General features: G+C 55.0%; 1 protein-coding gene across 1 annotated transcript in view; it reads left to right on the forward strand.

Moving 5' to 3' along the window:
* The first annotated feature begins 2449 nt into the window (after positions 1-2449).
* Positions 2450-20370, forward strand: part of ITGAE (integrin subunit alpha E) — a 50159-nt gene continuing 32238 nt past the window's right edge. Inside the window, exons 1-4 of the mRNA XM_041001370.1 lie at positions 2450-2558; positions 12129-12246; positions 19306-19397; positions 20270-20337. Of these exons, the coding sequence (XP_040857304.1) occupies positions 2525-2558; positions 12129-12246; positions 19306-19397; positions 20270-20337 (312 nt within the window). The 5' untranslated portion in view covers positions 2450-2524. The remainder of the gene's footprint in view (positions 2559-12128; positions 12247-19305; positions 19398-20269; positions 20338-20370) is intronic.

Here is a 20370-nt window from a genome sequence, read left to right on the forward strand (position 1 = left end):
CTGCTTTAAAGAGTTGTAGAAGGTTTGTTGAGTGGGTCCCCTAGCATTTAGCGTGGGTGAGTTAGACAGCCACTGGGAGGTTTGCTTTGGTTAGAAGTGTCTTTGTGCCGCGCACCCATGGGAGGAAAATCGTCTAACAAAGCCTGGCCCTGACCTTGGGTGGTGGGGAGGAGGGACAGTTACTGTCCCTTGGCCTCAAAGGGCCCCTGTGTGCTCAGGATCAGAGGCACTGACAAGCTGGATGAGTCCGTCTTAGATGGCTGTAGCAAGAGATGCAGAAATTGATGTACCTTGCCGAAGTTCACACTCCCAACATGAAGTCGCGCTTCCCTGTGGAGTCTCCAGCAAGCTGCAGTCCTGGGTGCCAGCTCTGCCCTGTGACCCTCCAGGTCAGGTGCCCCTGGAACTCAGTGAGTTAAGAGGCAGAGGACAGCCCTGAGCCCTGGAATGGAGGAAGAGAGGGTGCTCTGATCTGGCCTGCGCTGGTGGGAAAAGCGGCCCTGTACTCGCCTTCAGCTGCTTCACACCTCTGCTGGTATGTGGGGAGGGGTGGGCAGGTGGGGGGCTGGGGGATGAATTGTAATTCCTGTACCAATAGCTGTAATTTTATCATAGCTGTTTTGCATTAGGTCTCCACAGAACTTTGGCCAAGCCAGCCTTTGATGTGAGAAACAAAATAAAATTGACTGTTCTAATCACTAAGCCAACACCACTGTTTCCTTTAATGCAGTCACACTTCACTGAGCACCCCTAGCATTCCATATTGACGGCCTTGGGTTCCAGTCCTGGCTTCTGTGCTGATTTTAGCTTCCTGCTGGCTCAGGTGAGTGGGGCCCTACCACCCACATGGAAGTTCTGGATTGGCATTCTGGCCTCTCGGTTTCAGCCTGCTCCAGCCGCAGATATTTCAGTTATTTGGGGAGTGACCCATTGCATGGAAGATCTCTGTTTCCCTCACTGCCTGTTAGAAAAAAAAGCATTTTTTTTTTTTAAGATTTATCTTTATTGTAAGGTCAGATATTCAGAAAGGAGGAGAGACAGAGAGGAAGATCCTCCATCTGTTGATTAACTTCCCAAGTGACCACAACGGCCAGAGCTGTGCTGATCCGAAGCCAGGAGCCAGGAGTTTCTTCTGGGTCTTCCACGCAGGTGCAGGGTCCCAAGGCCCTGGACCATTCTCAACTGCTTTCCCAGGCCAAAAGCAGGGAGCTGGATGGGAAGTAGAGCTGCCGGGATTAGAACCGGCACCCATATGGGATCCTGGCATATTCAAGGCAAGGACTTCAGCTAGTAGGCTATCAAGCCGAGCCCGGAAAAATAAATTTCTAAAGAACTGTTCTTCCTGGGACTGAGGACATTATTGTGTCTCAGAGGTGATATCGGTGTTTTTTAACTCGATACAACTATGAAGTCCAGTTCTCTACACTGGTGATAATATGGAGGGCTCTGTGACCACAGGGGCTGACGCCGGTGTGTTGGAGAACAGCCCTATCACCGTGCACTACCTGCACTTCCCAACAACCTGGAAGCGGAAGTGCAGGGAAGACCCGCCTGTCGTGAGTTAATCCAACAAGTTGTGGTCAGTGCTTTTTCTCTTTTTCTTTTTAAGATTTATTTATTTTTATTGGAAAAGCAGAAATACAGAGGAGGATCTTCCGTCTGATGATTTACTCCCCAAGCGGTCGCAACAGCTGGAGCTGAGCCGATCCAAAGCCAGGAGCCAGAAACTTCCTCCATGTCTCCCACACGGGTGCAGGGTCCCAAGGCTTTGGGCCGTCCTCGACTGCTTTACCAAGTCACAAGCAGGGAACTTGATGGGAAATGGGGCTGGCCAGGATTAGAACTGGCACTTATATGGGATCCCGGCATGTTCAAGGCAAGGGCTTTAGCTGTTAGGCCACCGCTCTGGGCCCCACAGTCAGTTTTTATAAGACCGTCTGCCATATAGGATGTCTGGCGCCTGGGAGGGCTCAGAGGTGTGCCATGGGACCACAGGAGTCACCCTGTTCTGTAGCTGGAGCAGCTCAGAGCCCTGTTCGAGCAGGGTCTGCAGCAGGGTGCTGGAACCAGAATAGAACTGAGTGCTGCAGGTCTTTGCTCACCTGGCCCGCCACAGCCCCAGTGCCTTGCAGCCAAGGCGTTACTTCCTGGGGCCGGAGCTGGGTGGGAGGTGGCTGACGGTGGTCCCCGGGGCAGGATGATTCGATGAGCTAGGTTGCTACTGCCACTACAGCACACAGCTCACCACCATTCCTTCCGAGTAGGGGATGGCAGTGTCAAAGCATGGATGACAACGCAGAACCCATGGCTGCCTCTTAGCTCCCAGGAGTCGGCCCCCAGCCGCTGAGAAAGCCACATGGGCTGGCTGGCTGGCTGGCGGTGTAGGAACAGAAGAACCTGACTGCCTGTGGCCCCCTGCTGGCCTCTGTCTCCGCCTCCCACCCTCGCACACCATAGGGGAAGCTGAGGCTGCCCTGCGGCTCCTGGCTCAGCCACACATGCGGCTGCCTCTGCTCCAGCTGGGATGTGGCTCTTCCTCTCTCTGCTCTGCACAGCCGGTAAGTCAGCTTCCCCTCCTGCCTCGGGAGGCTGCCAGGGGCCTGGTTGGTCTGTCTGATGGGGACTCAGTGAGGACTGGAGGGTAGATGAGGTGTGGGCTCTCCCCACCCCACGAGGGAGAGCGTAGGGCTGCTACTGAGGCTGCCTGCGGATGGTCCAGATTTCTGTTGGCTTGTTGCTTGGGTTGGGGTCACCCCCTCTCCCCTTGGCCATCACTCCTGGCCTAAGGAGGCTGCCAATGACCATTCCGCCTGCAGAGGGGGGCTCAGCGGCTGAGGGTGCGGTCCTCATGAGAATGTGGGCCTCATGAGAATGTGGGCATTGAAGAGGCCCCAGGGGGAGAAGCTGCATGGTGGGGGGCAGGTGCTGGAGGATGGGGTGGGGAGCCAGCTTCCTGTTCCTGTTGTTAGGGTTGGTTTGAAAAACTGTGTGAATGAGCAGGGAGGGGAGACTCTTCTCCTTGGGGTTCTGCCCAGGCTGTTGAGCCTCCCGTGGAAGACTTAGTGGGAAAGCCAAGCCTTGGGCCTGCCCTCAGGGATCCCACCTGAGCCCCTGGAGGTGGCTTGGGTCAGGTGAACTAGACTAATGGGGGCCTCCTTCACTGGTCACAGGCATTTGAAGTGAAGGGGCTTTGGGGAGCTGGAGTTCTCCCTGAAAGGAAACTGGGATCAGCTGATGGAACCCAGTGTCTGGGGGAGCTGAGTCCATGTCAAGATGGGGCTCAGGTCAGCACCTGCCAGGGGTCCCGGTCACTGAAGACCAGACCCCAAGCTGCACAGGGCCCCAGCAGAGCATACCCTCTGGGACAGATTTGGGTGTTCGCTGCTTCGAAAGCAGCAGGAGTTGGCTTGGAGAGATCAAAGCTCCGTTGGATATCCTTGCCCTTCCTTTACAGTGTGAGCCTGTCTTTACTGTCGGTCATGTTCAGGGTATGGAGAGGGCCTCACCCTGTGGACACCTTAAGGCCTCACCACACCCAGCATGTCCCAAGAAGACAGAATTCTGACCAGTGCTACAAGAAGGTGCCAATAGACAGGTGGCTCAGGTCCCCATCCTGCCCACCTTCCAAATCTAGAATATTCCCACAGCCCGAGGTGCTGATCCCGTGCAGGAGCCCGTGTCTCTGTCCTGTAAGCACTGGGACAAGTGTCCAGCAGCACAGCAGATGACATTTATTAGACCTCTCTGAGGCCTGGGCACTGCCTGAGCTGCTGGACGATGGGGCCAAAGCAGAGTGGACTTCCTGTGCACACCAGCCCCGAAATTCCACTGAGTGCAGGGTGAGAGCAGGGTCCAGCGTCTCCAGCTGTGCTGGAAAGAGTGATGCTGAGCACCATGAAGTGCTGCACTTGGAAAGGGACCAGTCTGGGAGAGGTTCCTGGAAGAAAGGAGACTGGTTCTGCCTTGAGAGCTGGCGAGAGTCTGAGAAAGCAGCAAGGAGGTACTGGGGGAGGGGAGAACCACTCAGACTGCGACCCTGGGACCAGGCCCTTTAATGCTGTGCCTGGCCGGGCCTGGTCCCCACCTTCCATCCCTCTGGTCACCTACTGTGGCCATGTTCACTTGTCATCATCAGTGGGAGCAGATGACCTAACACTGGCCTAAGGAAGGTGCTGCCGGGCAGGTGCAGATGTGCACGGACCCTGGGCACCGTGTCAGCCTGCTGTCCTCAGGTCAGGGGTGAGACTGGCCACAGCTGTTCACTTCTCCATCCAGGGTCAGCATTCCTTACCATGCGGAGAAGGAACTGGGCTGTTTACTTAGAGCCTTACAAGGGGGGAGAAGGAGGAAGTGGAAATCCAGGCCTGCTCTGCTGATGGCCACTCAGGTCACGGCTTGTGGCCCTGTTCAGGTAGCAGGAGGGCAGCACCACCTGTCGCTGTGTGCAGGGTGGATGGAGAACTGCAGTGGGCACTGTGGTGCTGGGCCCGAAGGATTGGGGCTGGACAGCAGGGAGAGGCGGCTTCCTGTATAGGGAAACAGTATGGGCAAAGGCTTGGGAGTGACAAGGCTGGCTTTGGGATGGAGGAGGCTGAGGCCGGGGTGGCAGCAGCCACCTCTTCTCTCACAGATCAACCCTGAGACAGGGGCAGTGCCCTGGGTAGGGGCCATGGTGTGAAGAGAAAGGTGTACACACAATGCGTGCATGTGCACACCCTAACCCCTGTAAGAGGGGCCACGGCAGATGTTTTGTGAGTCTCAGTACAAGATGAGAAAGAGTATGTGGCAGCCCAGGCAAGCATGAGGTTCCCCAAAGGGCAGCATTCTTGGGAGAGCCGGGGCGGGAGGAGGAAACCCCTGTCTGGTGTGCAAAGTTGGCTTGTGCAGTGGGTGATGTGTGGGTGTGACGTGTGTGGGGTACACATGAAGCATGTAGGGGGTATATGTGATAGGATAGTGTATTAGGGTGTGACTGGGAAGTGTGGGGTTAGGGTGCATGCGGGCTGTCTGAGCTATATGGGTGTGAGATGCCATGGAGTGGATTTGAGCTTCGTGGGGTCTGGGTGTGTATGGGGTACATGGTTCCTAGGGGTGGTGAGCGAGGCGGTGTAGGTAGATGGCGTGTGCCAGGGGACATGTGGGCAGCTGGGCTTAGGAGGTCCACAGGGTGGGGGTGAGGAACGTAGGGGGCCTCTGAGAGGCAGGCTGAGGGTTTGGATGTAACCCTGAAGACGTCAGGAAGCCACAGTCAGGCTCAAGCCGCGGAGTGGCCGTCAGCCCTGTGGCTTAGACAGAGAACACTCAGCACTGTGAGCAGCATGTGGCGTGCCCCAAGTAGACGGCACAGAGAGGGGAGGGCAGGCCGGGAGCCATGAGCATTGGATTGGAGTGACGAGGCCCCTGTGCAAAAGGGACAGAAGTGCGGCCCTGGCAGGCGAGGGCTCTGCAAACAGTGCCAAGCTGGGACCTTGCTGTCGGGCCTTGCTGCATGTGCGGGGCCAGTGTTCTTCAGATGGACTGTGACCCCTGGGCCTCAAGTGGCCCCAGCTGAGCATGGGGATGACTTGCTGTGCTGTGGTAGTGTGCCTTTTTTTTTTTTTTAACAAGATGTATTATTATTGGAAAGGCAGATTTACAGAGAGGAGGAGAGACAGAAAGATCTGTCTGCTGATTCATTCTCCAAGTGGCCGCAATGGCCAGTGCTGCGCCGATCCAAAGCCAGGAGCCTGGAGCTTCCTCTGGGTCTCCCACGTGGGTGCAGGGTCCCAAGGCATTGGGCCATCCTCTACTGCTCTCCCAGGTCACAAGCAGGGAACTGGAAGGGAAGTTGAGCAGCCAGGACATTTGGGATCCTGGCACTTGAATGGGGGAGAATTAGCTATTTGAGCCAATGCTCCAGACCAAACAGTGTGCCCCTAAGGTGCCTAGATAGGGGCAGGCGTTTGGGCCTAGCAGTTAGGTCACCAGCTGGGACCCTTTCCTCCTATGACTCCAGCCCTTCCTGATAATGCGGATCCTGGGAGGCTCAAGTGTGACTCCAGGGTCTGCGTCCCTCCAACTGGGGGAGACTTGGAATTGAGTCCCGAGCCCTCGGCTTCAGCCTGGCCCAGCCTCAGCTAGTGCAGACATTTGTGGGGTGAGCTCGCAGGTGGGAGCCTCGCTGTTCCTCTCTTTGTCTCTCTCATTCTTTCTGGCTGTCATATGAATTTAAAAAATAAAACAGGAAATGCCCCGTGGAGGGGAGGGGAGGTGGGGGGAGTGTGACAGGATGGAAGGGGCATTGTATGTGACTCAGCAGCCCCTGTGGGTCGTGTGGTGACGGATGCTGGTTTTGCTGGGCTATGCAGTCTGACAGCTGGCAAGGGGCTGCGGACAGGGACGGGCACAGCTGCGACACAGGAGGTGCCACCTCTGGGATGGTGACAACTCGTGACAATGGCACCTACATGTGGAGGCCTCATAGATGGGCAGACTGAAGGCAGGGGACAGCCCCAGGTGCTTTGTGACTCTGACGACCAGTGAGGATTTGAACCAAGGCTGTCTTGGGGGGGGAGGCGGGGGGTCCACACTGCTTGCTCTGAGTCTCAGTGGGCAGTGGCGGGAAAGGGGGTCCCCCTCAGGGGGTAGCCCGGGCAAAGGAGAGCCCATTGAATGCAGTGACTCTCAGCACGCAAGCGTACACTGCACACACACACCACACCCACACCAGGGGCACACATCCGTATATACATGCGCATACATTCTCATACATACCTATCAGACATACACCACATTTACACTCATACGTGCACCCACGTACCACACACATGCCAAAAACAGCCAACTCATGTGCTACAAAAATGTCCAAACACACCAGACACCACATACACTACACAAATATACACACACACCATACCCTACACTCCAGACACATATGCCCATATATGTACACAACACGTAGCACACACACACACCGCCCCCACACACTCACCACTTACACATACACCACACACACCGGCCACACACACACACCCCACCCCCACACACTCACCACTTACACATACACCACACACACCGCCCACACACACACACACCCCACCCCCACACACTCTCCTTCACACACACACACACACACACACACATTCTCTAGTCCCTGCCCCCATGCTAGAGGTTCACGCTGACAAAGCTGCCAGCTCTGTGAAGCCACATTCTGCCCACTCGGCAGCACGGGCACTTCAGGCAACCTTGCCCAGCTCTCCAGGCCTTTGTCCTGTTCCCTCTGTTTCCCAACCCCTCGGGGCTTCCGGCTTTTACTAAAGGCTTTGGCATTGGGCACACCTGGGCTGCAGATTCTTCCATTTCTTGGTGGCCTTCTCAGCCCTGCAGGGGGTGTGGCACCTCATTCCCACCCCATGGGGCCCCTGGCTTCCAGGTGCCTCGGTGGAACAGCGGGCCCATGGGAACAACAGTGGGGTGCAGGATCACGGCAGGTGGAGATGAGTCACAAGTCACTGTGGCTGAGACAGGATTTAGAGTCAGGCAGAGGCACGGCGGGATGCTGCGGGGCTCCCCGTTCCTCCTGGCTGACATGCAGAGGTTGGGGGTGCAAGGAGGTAGGCCTTCACAAAGGCCGCTCAGGAGACAGCAGGCGGGCAGGTGGCGGCCTGGCAGTGGATGCAGAGCTGAGTGTGGGTGGGGTTAGGGTATCTGACCATGAGGCTGGGTTTTCCTTGAAGTCACATCTGTCATTAACACCAGAGAGGAAATATAAGGAGAGAGGAGCTGCCCGTGACCAGCTTGGGGTGCTCACCTTCTGGGGCTCTCCTTCTCAGCCTGCTCATTTTGGGCTTTTCCCAGATCTGGCTGACCATGAGCCAATAGGAGACAAGGCCAGGAGCCAGGAGCCTGAGTCCCCAGCCACTGCTGGCCTTGCTTTAATCCCAGGATGGACGTGTCTGGGATAGTACAAGCCTCTTCCCAGCCTGGGAGGTGGTACATGAATCCCTGACCGGCCCCCACTCCCAGCATCCACCACGTGTGGGCCACCATGCAAGGCCCCCAGGGAATGTGGTGAGCGAAGCAGGTACAGTCGAGGTCCTTGCAGGATTTACTGCCTGGGGTGGGACAGAGGGTATGGTCATGGCTGCAAGTAAATAATGCAACAAGTGAGGTCAAGGCTGAGGGTAGGGGCAAGTGCCCAGGTGGGGCCGGGGTGAGTGGGGGCGTCAGGAAGGACTCTCCTGGGAGTCAGTGGTGGGAACAAGGACAAGGTCTCTGTAGTCTGGGGGCAAGGAGCCTCTTGTAAGGGGAACACAGAATGTCCCCATCTTGCCGGGTTCCTTGTTACACTGACATAAGGCAGAGGAGCAGGAGAGAACAGGACAGACGCTGGTCCATGGACTGGGACCCAGGTGGCTCCCTGAGCCACAAAAAAGCTAAGGGGCTGGGGGCTGGCAGGGCAGGGCGTGGAGGGGGAAATGTGACTGCAGTGGCTGTGGGAAGCAGATAAAGTCTGTTTGTCTTTCCCAGGGCCAAATCCACACAGCTGCCCCTGTGTGTGTGGGTCCTGGGTGTAACCAGCTCAGGATAAGCCAGCTCGGTAGACCGTGGAGGTAGAATGTGTGTTTGGAGGGTTTTGGCAAGGGCTCTGGTACCCTCATCGGGGGGATCCCGCCAGGTCCCAAAGCACTTACTAAAGGCCCCAGGAGGACAGGGCTCTGGAGCTTCCACAGAGAGGGCTCTGCGCGCTGAGACAGTGCAGTGGCCTCTGCCTCTTCTCCCACTCCACCCCGTGCCCTGTGCGCGTCTTCCTGTGTGTTGATCTCTGTTAAGCAGTGTGTTTCTCTGAGTCACTACCAGAACTGGAGTCTCAAGAGTGGGCTTGGTGGGGGGACATGTCAGCAGGTGACTGACCACAAGCAAACAGCTGGCTTGCAGGCCCAGAAAGGGGATGTTGCCCCTGGGGGAGATGACATCAGTCCCCAGCTATAGGTGCCTGTGGGTGTGCTCTGCCTACAGCTGCTTGCTGGGAGTGTGGGGGAGGCTGCCACGGAAATGCTCCTTGTCATGCAATCAGGAGAAGCCAAGACCATTTTCCCTACAGCCTCTCGCCGTTTTGTGCTGCAGGGCCTGGGAAGCTGGAAGTGAGAGACACAGACCCTACCCATCCCTTGCCGCTGTCCTCCTTCTGGATCACGTGCATGCTTGGCTTTTTTTTTTAAGATTTATTTATTTTTATTGGAAAGTCAGATATATAGAGAGGAGGAGACACAGAGAGGAAGATCTTCTGTCTGATAATTCACTCTCCAAGTGGCCACAATGTCCAGAGCTGAGCCAATCCAAAGCCAGGATCCAGAGCCTCTTCTGGGTTTCCCATGTGTGTGCAGGGTCCCAAGGCTTTGGACCATCCTTGACTGCTTTCCCGGGCTACAAGCAGGGAGCTGGATGGAAAGTGGGGTCACTGGGACATGAAGTGGTGCCCATATAGGAACCCGACAATTGTAAGGCGAGGACTTTAGCCAGTAGGCTACGGTGCTGGGCCCACATGCTTGGCTTTTAATAACACTTTTATTTATTATTTTTTTAAAGATTTATTTATTTTTATTGCAAAGTGAGATATACAGAGAGAAGGAGAGACAGGAAGATCTGCCGTCCGATTGTTCACTCTCCAAGTGACCACAACGGCTGGTCTTGCACCGATCTGAAGCCAGGAGCCCAGATCCTCCTCCAGGTTTCCTATGTGGGTGCAGGGTCCCAAGGCATTGGGCGGTCCTCGACTGCTTTCCCACGCCACAAGCAAGGAGCTGGATGGGAGCTAGAGCTGCTGGGATTAGAACTGACGCCCATATGGAACTCCAGCATGTTCAAGGTGAGGACTTTAGCTGCTGAGCCACCTCACAGGGCCCAATAACACTTTTTTTAATTTGAGAGAGTACTCGCATGTGCTAGTTCACTACCCAAAAGCTTGGAGCCGGGAACTCAATCCAGGACTCCCATGTGGGTGTCGGGAACATAGTCACTTGAGGTATCGTTATTGCCTCCCAGGGTCTGTGTTAACAGGGAGCTGGAGGTGGGAGCGGAGCAGGGCTCCAGGCTCAGCCACTCCAGGCAGGTCATGGAGAACAGCACCTGATTGATAGGCTGGAAACACCTACTTCCACCAGCCGAATCTTAAACCCAACAGGTCTGTCACCCAGATGACACAGTGATCAAGATCTGACCACACTTCCTGCAATTATCTCACTCTCCCTTTTTTGTTGCCTTTGCTAAAGTGCTTTCAGGTCTTGGTACTCAAATTGTGGTGTGGAGGCCAAGCAGTGTGGGCATCATGTAGGTGCTGACTGGGACAGCGGAGGCCAGCACTCCTTCCGCCAGGGTTGCACCAAGAAACGCATGCCTGGGACTTACCCATGGCCGTGCCAAGATGGCACACTCAGGTGGTATCAACTGAATTGTAAAGTTCTCCACAAAGGTTTTCACCCAACAGCTTTACCCGTTGAAGATCTAGGCTGAAAAAAATGATGATAAAGGGATTGGTGACCTCATTATATCCAGTGATGACTAACTGGAAATTGGTTTCTTTTTATCATTTGGGGTTTTTTTTTATCATTATAAACTGATAAGATTTTAATATTTTAGCATGCAGTTCTTTCTCTTTTTTTTAAAGATTTATTTTTTTTTTAATTACAAAGTCAAATATACTGAGAGGAGGAAAGACAGAAAGGAAGATCTTTTGTCTGATGATTCATTCCCCAGGTGACCACAATGGCCGGTGCTGCGCCGATCCAAAGCCAGGAACCTGGAATTTCCTTCCGGGTCTCCCACGTGGTTGCAGGGTCCCAAGGCATTGAGCCATCCTCTACTGCTTTCCCAGGCCACAAGCAGGGAGCTGGGTGGGAAGTGGAGCTGCTGGGATTAGAACCGGCACCCATATGGGATCCGGTTCGGTCAAGGCAAAGACCTTAACCATTATGCTATTACGCCAGGCAAGGATAGAGGGTTCTAATCGACGCCTTACTGGCTGCCTCCTACTGTAGCCCCACCTGCATGTTCTGACTATGTGACACCAACTCCTGAGCAGCACCCTGTTGTGTGGCCACACGTGGGTGAGTTTATGCATTGATCCACAGGTTTGAAATTTACGTCCTGTTTACAATTTAGGGGCTGTTACAAATAAAACTGCTATGACTAGACTAGGCCAGGCTGCACAACAAGATTGTGGATGTTGAAGTAAGGCAAGTCAGGCCAACCTGGGCCCAGTGGGGGCTGGGTTTGTGAACCCCAGGGGTGGGGAATCCAATGGGGCTTGGGTCTCCTGGCCTTGATCCTGGGGCGCACCTACTGGGTGGGTTCTGGGTTTGTGAGCCTCAGGGGTGATCCGGCTGGGCTTGGGTCTCCTGGCCTGGGTCCTTGGGCTCACCTGCAAGAACATGTCCTACTTAATGAAAAAGCTAAGCAGTAGACACAGGCCCTGCTGTATATGGCGGCTCATTTGGTGTCATAGTAGAAGTAGAGCGGACTAATTGGGCAACCACCCCAAACCAACGATGACAGCGAAAAATCTCAGTGAATGGAAGCACTCACTGAGTGCTCAGTGAATGGATGTCACTGAAGGTGACACCATCCCAGCAGGGAGCTGGGTGGGAAGTAGAGCAGCCAGGACATGAACTTGCGCCCACATGGGATCCTGGTGTGTTCAAGGTGAGGACTTTAACTGCTAGGCCACCGTGTCGGGCCCCATTTTTTTTTTACACCAATATAAGCATGTCTTTTGATTCTGTTTTGCCACCAACTTCTGAAATTCATTCAGATGTTTCCTCCTGGATCACTTGAGGAACCCACAGACAGAATGAACGTCTGTTTTATCGCGGTAGTGATGAATGCATGCTGAGCGACAGGTGCAGGAGGGGCCTGGTAAGGGGTGTGGGCAGGTGGGAAGTGTGCCTCAGGGGAGATCCGGAGAAGGCTTCCTGGAGAAAGGGGTCTCCATCCATTCCTGTTCCCACAGGGCAAACAGAAATCCCTTGGGAATCTCACTTTTCTCATCTATAAAATGGGTGTAATGACAGCACAGGACTCAAAGTGAAAGACCCACCCAGCTCCAGCCTCCACAGTGTACCTCTTCTATCACGTGTTTCGCTTCCCCACAGGCCTGGCTCCCCTGGCAGCCTTCAACGTGGATGTGTCCTGGACCTGGCTCACACCCAAGGGAGCACCTTTTGTACTCAGCGCCCTTCTGCACCAAGACCCCAACAACAACCAGACCTGGTGAGTGGGGGCGTACCACGCAGGAGGCCGGGGCAGTGTCCTGGCACTCTGCCTCTGTGGTCTGGGGTGTTGGGAAGCATTCACATGCAAAGGCTTTGGCTGTAGAGAGAGGAGGTTTGAGGAGTGTTGTCTGGGAACGGGGTCCCCAGGGTCTGATCCAGCTTTGCACCCTGGTTCTCTGGGACCCGCTGTCTTGTTTGGGAGTAGAAACCTAGCCCCTCGTTTACAGTTGCGTGGAGGAGGTGTCTCCTATTCCTTGCCAAGGAACACGTGCTGGACACGATGCTGGGAAGGAGACAGGGTCGTGGCAGTGACAACACCGACACTGAGGCCGGACAGGGGAGCAGGTTAGAAGCAGGCTGAGAGGCTACTAGCCCTCATTCAAGGACAGCTTGGCTCCATGATTGTGACCTGAGCAAAGGGCTCAGCCCTGAGTCCCAGCTTCCCCTGCCTGGAATGAAAGGGCTAACTTAACCTGCCTCCATGCATTATTGCAAAGCCCATTGGAAATGACAGGCATGTGAAGAAGGGCTTAAGAGAATTGCTGTCCAAAGTGAGACCCCTCAGATGTTGCCTGGGATCTGAAACACATCATCTGTAGCCACTCATTAGATGAGCCAAAAATGTGAGCTCTGACCACGGTGTGCTGGTGAGGCTGCTGTACTGTGGGGAACACGTGGGCATGCGCGCCGCTGCATAGCGTGAAGTGCAGCGCATGCTGGCATTGGACGTGACGATTTTACCCCTTGATGGCAGTGCCAGTGAGATTGTCTGGCATGCAGGCACCTGTTGACTGCGGCCCTTCCTGGGATCATGCGTGATGGAAATATTTCTCGTTATGAAAACGGGAAAAAGAAGGTGTGAGTTGTAGGATACGAAAAGCAGGGCAAATGAGTGAAACTGGCGCTGTGATTATTCAGTGGGGTTAAGTTCAAAATGTGTTGTGAGATGCAAAGGGGGAGTGGTAGGATTCTCTATGCAATAGCCATCCCTGCACCAACGGGGTAGCTGCTACAAGGTTCTTCATGGGAACACGAGGTGAAAAGGAAAGCTGAGGGGCAGCCATTTCACCCACAAGTCAAGGCCTCCAGGTGGCGCACATGAGGATCTAGGTGTGGCTCCTGACTGTTTATGTCGACCCTGCGAGGCAACAGTGATGACCCAAGTGACTGGTTCCCTGGCACCCACCTGGGAGACCTGGATTGAGTGTCCACCTGCCGGCTTCAGCCCTGACCCAGCCTTCGTGGGTCAGCAGTGGACATTTAGGGAATGGACCCACAGATAGGAGCTTTCTCTTGGTTTCTCTTGGTTTCTCTTTCCCTTTCAAGTGAATATATAATTAAATATATGTTATATTATATAATATCATATATAATATATAAAACTATATATCACATAGTCTATTTTTTTAAAAAGATTTATTTATTTATTGGAAAGTCAGATATAGAGAGAGGAGGAGAGACAGAGAGGAAGATCTTCCATCTGATGATTCACTCCCCAAGTGACCACAATGGCCCATACTACGCCTATCTGAAGCCAGGAGCCAAGAACTTCCTCCAGGTCTCCCACACGGGTGCAGGGTCCCAAGGCTTTGGGCTGTCCTCGACTGCTTTCCCAGGCCACAAGCAGGGAGCTGGACGGGAAGTGGAGCTGCCGGGATTAGAACCGGCTCCCATATGGGAGCCCAGTGCGTTCAAGGCAAGGACTTTAGCCTCTAGGCCATGCTGCCAGGCCCTACATAGTCTATTTTGGTGCAAAAAAAAAAAGATTGAAATCCAAGCATAGTTTTGTTGTAATAGGTATTTTGCATGAATGTGTTGAAGACCCATACCAGGCCTTGGGGACGTAACCAGGAGCCTGGGGGCCTCAGGGCCTGGCTGGGGGGGATGGTGAGTGGAAGATCCAAGGCAGCTTCCAGCACCTTAAGAGATCTGAAACAGATCAGTCAATTTTGATCTGAAGCACTCATTCCTCTCTCTTCCTTTTCCTTGCGTCATGGTCATGGGCTTCTTCTGAGTTGGCTGAGTCACCTGGCGAGGCTAAGGCTCAGCCCGGGGCCATCTCGTTCCCTGCCACCTTCACAGCTTTCTTCTGCCCAGCACCTGGGAGTTTCCTCCACCCCAGCACACATGAGCATCGGAGTCCAGTGGGCCGTGGGGCAGAGCCAGTGAGGGACACAGAGCAGAGTAGCTCTGGGTGAAGGGGCGTGGTGGGGGGCGTGGGAGCTCCTGAGGCAGCCTCACAGGTCCCTGACTTGACCATGACCCCGCCTGGGAACTCTTGTTCCTGGGCCCTGGTGTCATCATCTGTACCGTGAAAAGTCTGGTGACTATTGGATTTCCTCTCTTGTTGCTTAGGTTGTCACTGGCAGGTTTCTGTTGCTTGCAACCAGGAGGTCTCGCAGAGCGGTAGTGGAGCTGGCCGAGCAGGCTTCTCTTGCTGATAGGGATGGCTTGTGAGTCACAGAATCACCTTCTCTGTGCCAGGAAGGAGGTATCACCTGCTGGCCCAAACTCTATTCCGAGAATGGCCAAGATGACCCTGTTGGGCATGGGCCTGAGCCTGGCTCAGTGGCTTCAGCCAGGGAATGTAAGTCATAAGGGTTTAGACTCAGTCCCTCTATGTGGTCACCCATTTACCCATCTACCCATCCACCCTCTCACCTACTCACCCACCCACTCAGCAAGTATTGAGGCAAAGCAGTGAGGGAGATAGGACCCTTGCCTTGTGGAGTTCCTGGGAAGCATATAGGTTTTACGCAGGAAAGCAACAGGCCAGACAATGACAAGGGAGACCCCGCCAGGGCCTCTGGAGACAACTTGGCAAGTGTGTTTTTTAACATCTGGGCTAGGATTCACAGGCTGAGTAAGAATTTGCATGAGAAGGGCGGGAGAAGAGGAAGGCCAGGAGACACAAGCGCTTGGTCAAAAGCTGGGAACCCAGCCTAAGCGAGGCTAAGGAACTGAGAAAACATCACATGGTCGAGACAAGGAATAACAGAAAGTCAGACACGGGAGATGGGCGGTGCATTGTCACCCGGGCACTGAGGGTTGGCAGAAGCCAGGAGCAGAGAGCGGGTAGTGAAAGGTTGTCAGAAAGTTTTGGGTTTCAGGAACACACAGATCAATGTTGTGTTTTGTTCTGGTAAAAAAAAAAAAATTCAATGACAAACAATGCCCCAGAAAAAGTTGCCTTCCCTCGGTGTGCGGGCTGACGACTGTGCACAAAGCAAATGGCCTGTGAAAGCTACACCCAGGGCAGGACCAAACACACAGCCTTGTGGAAGTCCCTTCCAGCCCTGGGTGCCCTCCCAGCCACAACTCCTGCCAGAAACTGCCCCCCAGAGGACTTCCTATTTCCAGTTTTGGAGGTTCCTGGAAAGGTGGCCTGCAGTGTGTGCTCTCTCACTCCACCCACAGCCCGGGAACTTGACCGTGGTATTGCTGCTCATTCTCCTTGTGCGAGTCTCCCATCCTGTGAACAGCCCCCGGGGCAGGGTGACTACCTTGGGCCTGGGCAGCACAATGAGTGTGATCCCTGGGTTGTAAGTTACATGTCAGGTCAGTGTGCAGTTCTCTAGGCTTCTTGCAGCACAGGAAGGGGGTGGTCAATCTGGGATGTCTGTGACCATCCCCTGCCCAGTCTCTACAGACTTTGCTGCTCCTTCCCATAGATGCATGCCAAGGGGACCAAGGGGACTCTGCAGCGCTGGTGCAGAGAGCTCAGAGCTCAGAGGGGCTCACAGAAGCCTCCCTGTGCATCTGCTGAAGCAGAGAGGGCTCCTGGGTTTGCACATGCTGGGGAGGAGGATGTGGCCAAGGCATCCTGGGTTTCCACCACAGGTGATGGGGGTCTATCACCACAGGCCTACTGCATGTGGCCTGAAATGGGCCAGAGAGAGAGAAGCAGCTCCCTGTGCTCAGGAGGAAGATGCATCCCTCTCACTGTTGCTCCAAAATACACCCCACTATGGCTGCCAGCATCCTGGCTCTGACTGCTCCTGAGAATGCTGAGCAGGCTGTAAGGTGGGCTTTCCAACCCCTGCCCCCCGGAGCTGAAAATAGGGTCAGGTTAGCACTGTGAGGAAAGCAGGGGTGGGGTGGGCCGCATCCGGCCCAGAGCTGTTGGCTGGTCATAGGTTTGTCAGACACTCTTTCTGTAAACCTGAAGACCAACTAGCCATGGAGGGAAGAGGGTGGGAGCAGAGACGGCCCAGACTGTGTCTCCTGGACCAAGACACAGCATGACAGTGACGTGTGTGGTGATCTGGATGATCTGCAATGCACAAATACACACTGTGGCTTCCTTGAACTCAGTCTGGGTAGGAAAGAGGCTAGGACTAGGAGAGGGAGTTCAATAGTCAAGGCCACGAGAGGGCCCAGAGGAGTCCAGTGGCACCCTCTTTTGGGAAAGTATCCAGGACACGTGGTTTGGGGCAGTTGTTGTTCAGGCTGATTAATGTGCAGGAGTGCAGAGGGGCAGAGTTCCACAGGCCAAGAGACAGCCGGGGATGAAGTCCAAACAGGAAGGGTAGCCTAGGCTGTTCTCCAGTAGAACCTGGTTCTGAGCCCGCCCTACAGGGTCCAGGAGAGGCTCAGGGGGAGGGGTGAGCTGCTGAACCTGTGGCCTGGTTTGGGGATTCAACAGCAGAACCCACACAGGAGCAGCGCTCAGCTGCCCCTTGCTTTCCACCTGTCAGCTGTTGCCTGGGCTGTCACTCAGCAGTCAGTCCACAAACCTCATCCAGGGTCCTGCTCTGTGCTGGGAGCACATAGAGGAGACAGGCTTCTCCGGGAACTCCCTGTTTGGTGAAGGTGATGGCTCATCAGCAGATGAATGAGTAAGCTTCCATCAGACAGTGGTTAAGTTCTGAGCGGGAGGCGAGGCTGGTGGTGTGAGCACAGCTGGGGTGTGAGACCGCACTGCCTGAGAACACGCACTGATGTGGAGGAAGGGGTAAGAAGAGAATTGAGAGTAAGCCTGCTGGGAAGTGAGGGCTCTAGACAGGGTGGGGCTGGTTTGTGCAGGGGCCTCTGGGCGGCACTAAAGGCTTTGCACTTGTGTGTTTAAGTGCCTGGGAGACCACTGAAGCCAGGAAGTAACTTGGTAAAAATGACAGGAGTACATGGACAAGCCCCAAACAGGCAAGCAGCTGCTTGTGATGCAGGCATCCGCTGTCGGAGCTCCAATGTGAGTCCCTGTGGCTCTGCTTCCAATCCAGCTCCCTGCTGGTGCACCTGGGAAGCAGCAGAAGGTAGCTCAGCTGCTTGGGCTCCTGCCATCCATGGGAGGGACCAGGATGGAGCTCTGGGCTCCTGGATTTGGTCTAGTCCAGCCTGGGTTGATGTCATCATTTGGGGAATGATCCTGTAGATGGAAGATCTCTTTCTCTCAATCGCCTTGTCTTTCAAATAAATAAAATAAACCTTAAAAGCAAACAAGGGGCCATAGCCCTAGGCCAGCAAGATGGTGGCAGCCAGGAGAATGGAGAGAAGAAGAAATTCTCTCTAGAGGAGGCTGAGGAACAAGCCAGGGGAAGTGTCCCCAGGCAGGGGAGCTGGCTGTGTCATCAGCTGCCAGGACACATTATCAAAGCGTGCGACTCGCAGCAACACCTAAGTATTGCCTTGGAGTTCTGGTGATCAGCAGGCTCACCCGAGCCCTGTGGCAGGGCTGTGCTGCTCCTGGGAGCCCTAGGGGAGCCCGTTTTCTCACCCTTCCCAGCTTCCAGAGGCTGCCTGGATGCTTCAGGTAGGCTCACGGCCTGTTCTTCCAGTCATGCATCCTGCAGTGGAGCACCTTGCAGTCTGTCCATGACTCTCAGCATCCTGCTGATGCTCTTCCCCTTAACAGCGCAGACAAACAGCCCCAAGGAAACCTCCCCAGCTCCACATCCTCCACTCAGTCCCGCATGCATGTCACAGGGTCTGGGGCTCAGGACAAGGACGGGGCCAGGAGGGGGGACATTGTTGTGCTGCCTACAGCCACAGGCTTGTCTAGCATCTGATGGGGGATGCTTACGGAGGTGAGAGCTCAGGCAGTTATAGGTGACTGGAAGCCACAGGGTTGGAGGGAGCGGGCACCCTGACTGGGGGAGACAAGGCCAGGTCCCAGGATATTGGATGATGTTTAGAGGTCAGCCAGCAATGGAGAATTGAGGGAGTTGGGCAAGTCGAGGAGGAAGTGTTTTAAGATAGTCATGTTCAGGGCTGCCGAGGTAGACAAAGACAGAAAGTCGATCCTTAGCTTTGGCCATGTGGGTCTCCCACGTGACCCTCACAAGGTAGCATCTGAGGGTGGGGTCAGCCTGGGGGACCCCTCACATGCACATGCCAGGGCAGGCCTCGTTATTACTTGCAGAGCACCCAGATAGGTGAACACATTGCCTAATATGGAGAGCAAAGGAGCTGAGGAAGTGGAGACAGAACCTCACTTCTGCCCCCCATCCTGTGCTCTTTCTGCCCCCCAACCACGGCAGCCACATCATGACCTTTCAAAGGCGTAGATGAGTCCCTGGCTTCCCCTTTCTAGAACACTCCTTGCGCCCCCTCCGCACCTTCCCCCAGCTGCTCACATCCCTGACCCTGGACCCGGCTACCTCCCTGGTCTGTTCTGGGGATGGAGACAGGGACATAAGCTTCCAGCCTTTGTTGTGCTTGAGCACCCACTCGCAAACTGCCCATATGACAGACCCGTAGGATCGGGCACCTGATGCTGTCCTGGGGCAGCCACCGGGAAGCCTGCACTGGCTGCTGGTGGCTTCCTGGCCCCTGCCCCCACAAGAAAGCAGAGACCGGGCGTGTGCAGGCAAAGAGGGGTTGCATTTAACCATTTCCTGCCTGAAGATGTGCAGACATTGAGGTTTCATAGATGCCTGCCCCTCATACCATCTGGAGGGCTGGGCTAGGAGTCCACAGCCCTTTTGTGGATTAAGGCTTTCACTCCAGTTGACTACACAGGGAGCTGCAGGCCTGCTCAAGGGGAGACTGTGCCTGAAGGTGGGGGAAGAAGGGATCCAGCAGCCACTTCAGCTCTATCATCTACTACCCTTGCCCCCAGGCTCCTGGTCACCAGCCCGAAAATCAACAGGACTTCATGGCCCCTGCACCAGTGCTCGGTCATTCACAATGAAATCCAGTGCCACCCAATGGGTGAGTCAGCCCCAACACTAGGGTGTGCTCTCTAGCATCCCCCACCCCATGCCGACACCCCACACAGCCCAACTCCAACCACTGCAGCCCATTCCCCACACCAGGTACAGGAAAAACCGCCACCATTCAGACATGTCCCTTGGGTGTGAGGATGGCCATGGGGGTCACAACTTCGTCCTGGTAACTCCCCAGCTGCAGACCCCATCTTGGTGAATTCCAGGCCCCAGTTGCAAACCATCCCAACACAACTCATACCCCAGTGGAAGTCAGACTAACCAATGCCAGCCTTTCTGTGGGATCCTGGTGCTGACTATGGGGGCCTGGCATGTGTGAGGTGGGCACTAAATGCCGTTTGGAGGAACAATCCACTCATGAACCAGACCCCACTTCTCCCACACTGTCCAAGCCCGAGTTCAAGCAGACTGACACCTGCTGGGCTATATACACTGACACCGTAAAACAAAGCAGCACCTGTGGTCTACAGGGTGGGGAGTGGGCTGGGGCAGGAAGAGTCCCCAGGGACAAGTTGTCCAGGCTGGAGGTCTTCGGCCCCTGGCACCACACTTCTATGCTGGTACAAAGTGGGCTTCTCTCTGCACCTGCCCCGCCCTGACCTGGGATCCTGCAGGAAGAGCAGGTCTCAGTCATTACTGGAGCCCCACCTCCAAGGCCCCAGAGCAGGCACTGGGTGACACTTGTGCAGTGAGTGAGTAAATGAGCCCCCTGACTCCAAGGGTCCCCCTGGCTCCAGCTTCTAGATGCTGCTCTGAGTGGCGGTTGCACCTGGGACCCTGACCAGGGTGGTCCTGTGCACTTCCCGACCTTGGTTGTTCCCCAGGGTCCTGCCCCTCTTACCCGAGTTCTGTTTTCAGAGCACATTTCCATGCCCAAGGGGACGCCCCAGCAAGTGACAGTGGTCAGGAACCACCATGGCGTCTTGGTGAGTGTGCAAGGACCTGGAGAGGCAGATGCC

The sequence above is a fragment of the Ochotona curzoniae genome, unplaced genomic scaffold, assembly GCF_017591425.1.
Source record: "Ochotona curzoniae isolate NIBS_2020 unplaced genomic scaffold, NIBS_Ocur_1.0 scaffold_2453, whole genome shotgun sequence".
In the NCBI taxonomy this organism is placed as follows: Eukaryota; Metazoa; Chordata; class Mammalia; order Lagomorpha; family Ochotonidae; genus Ochotona; species Ochotona curzoniae.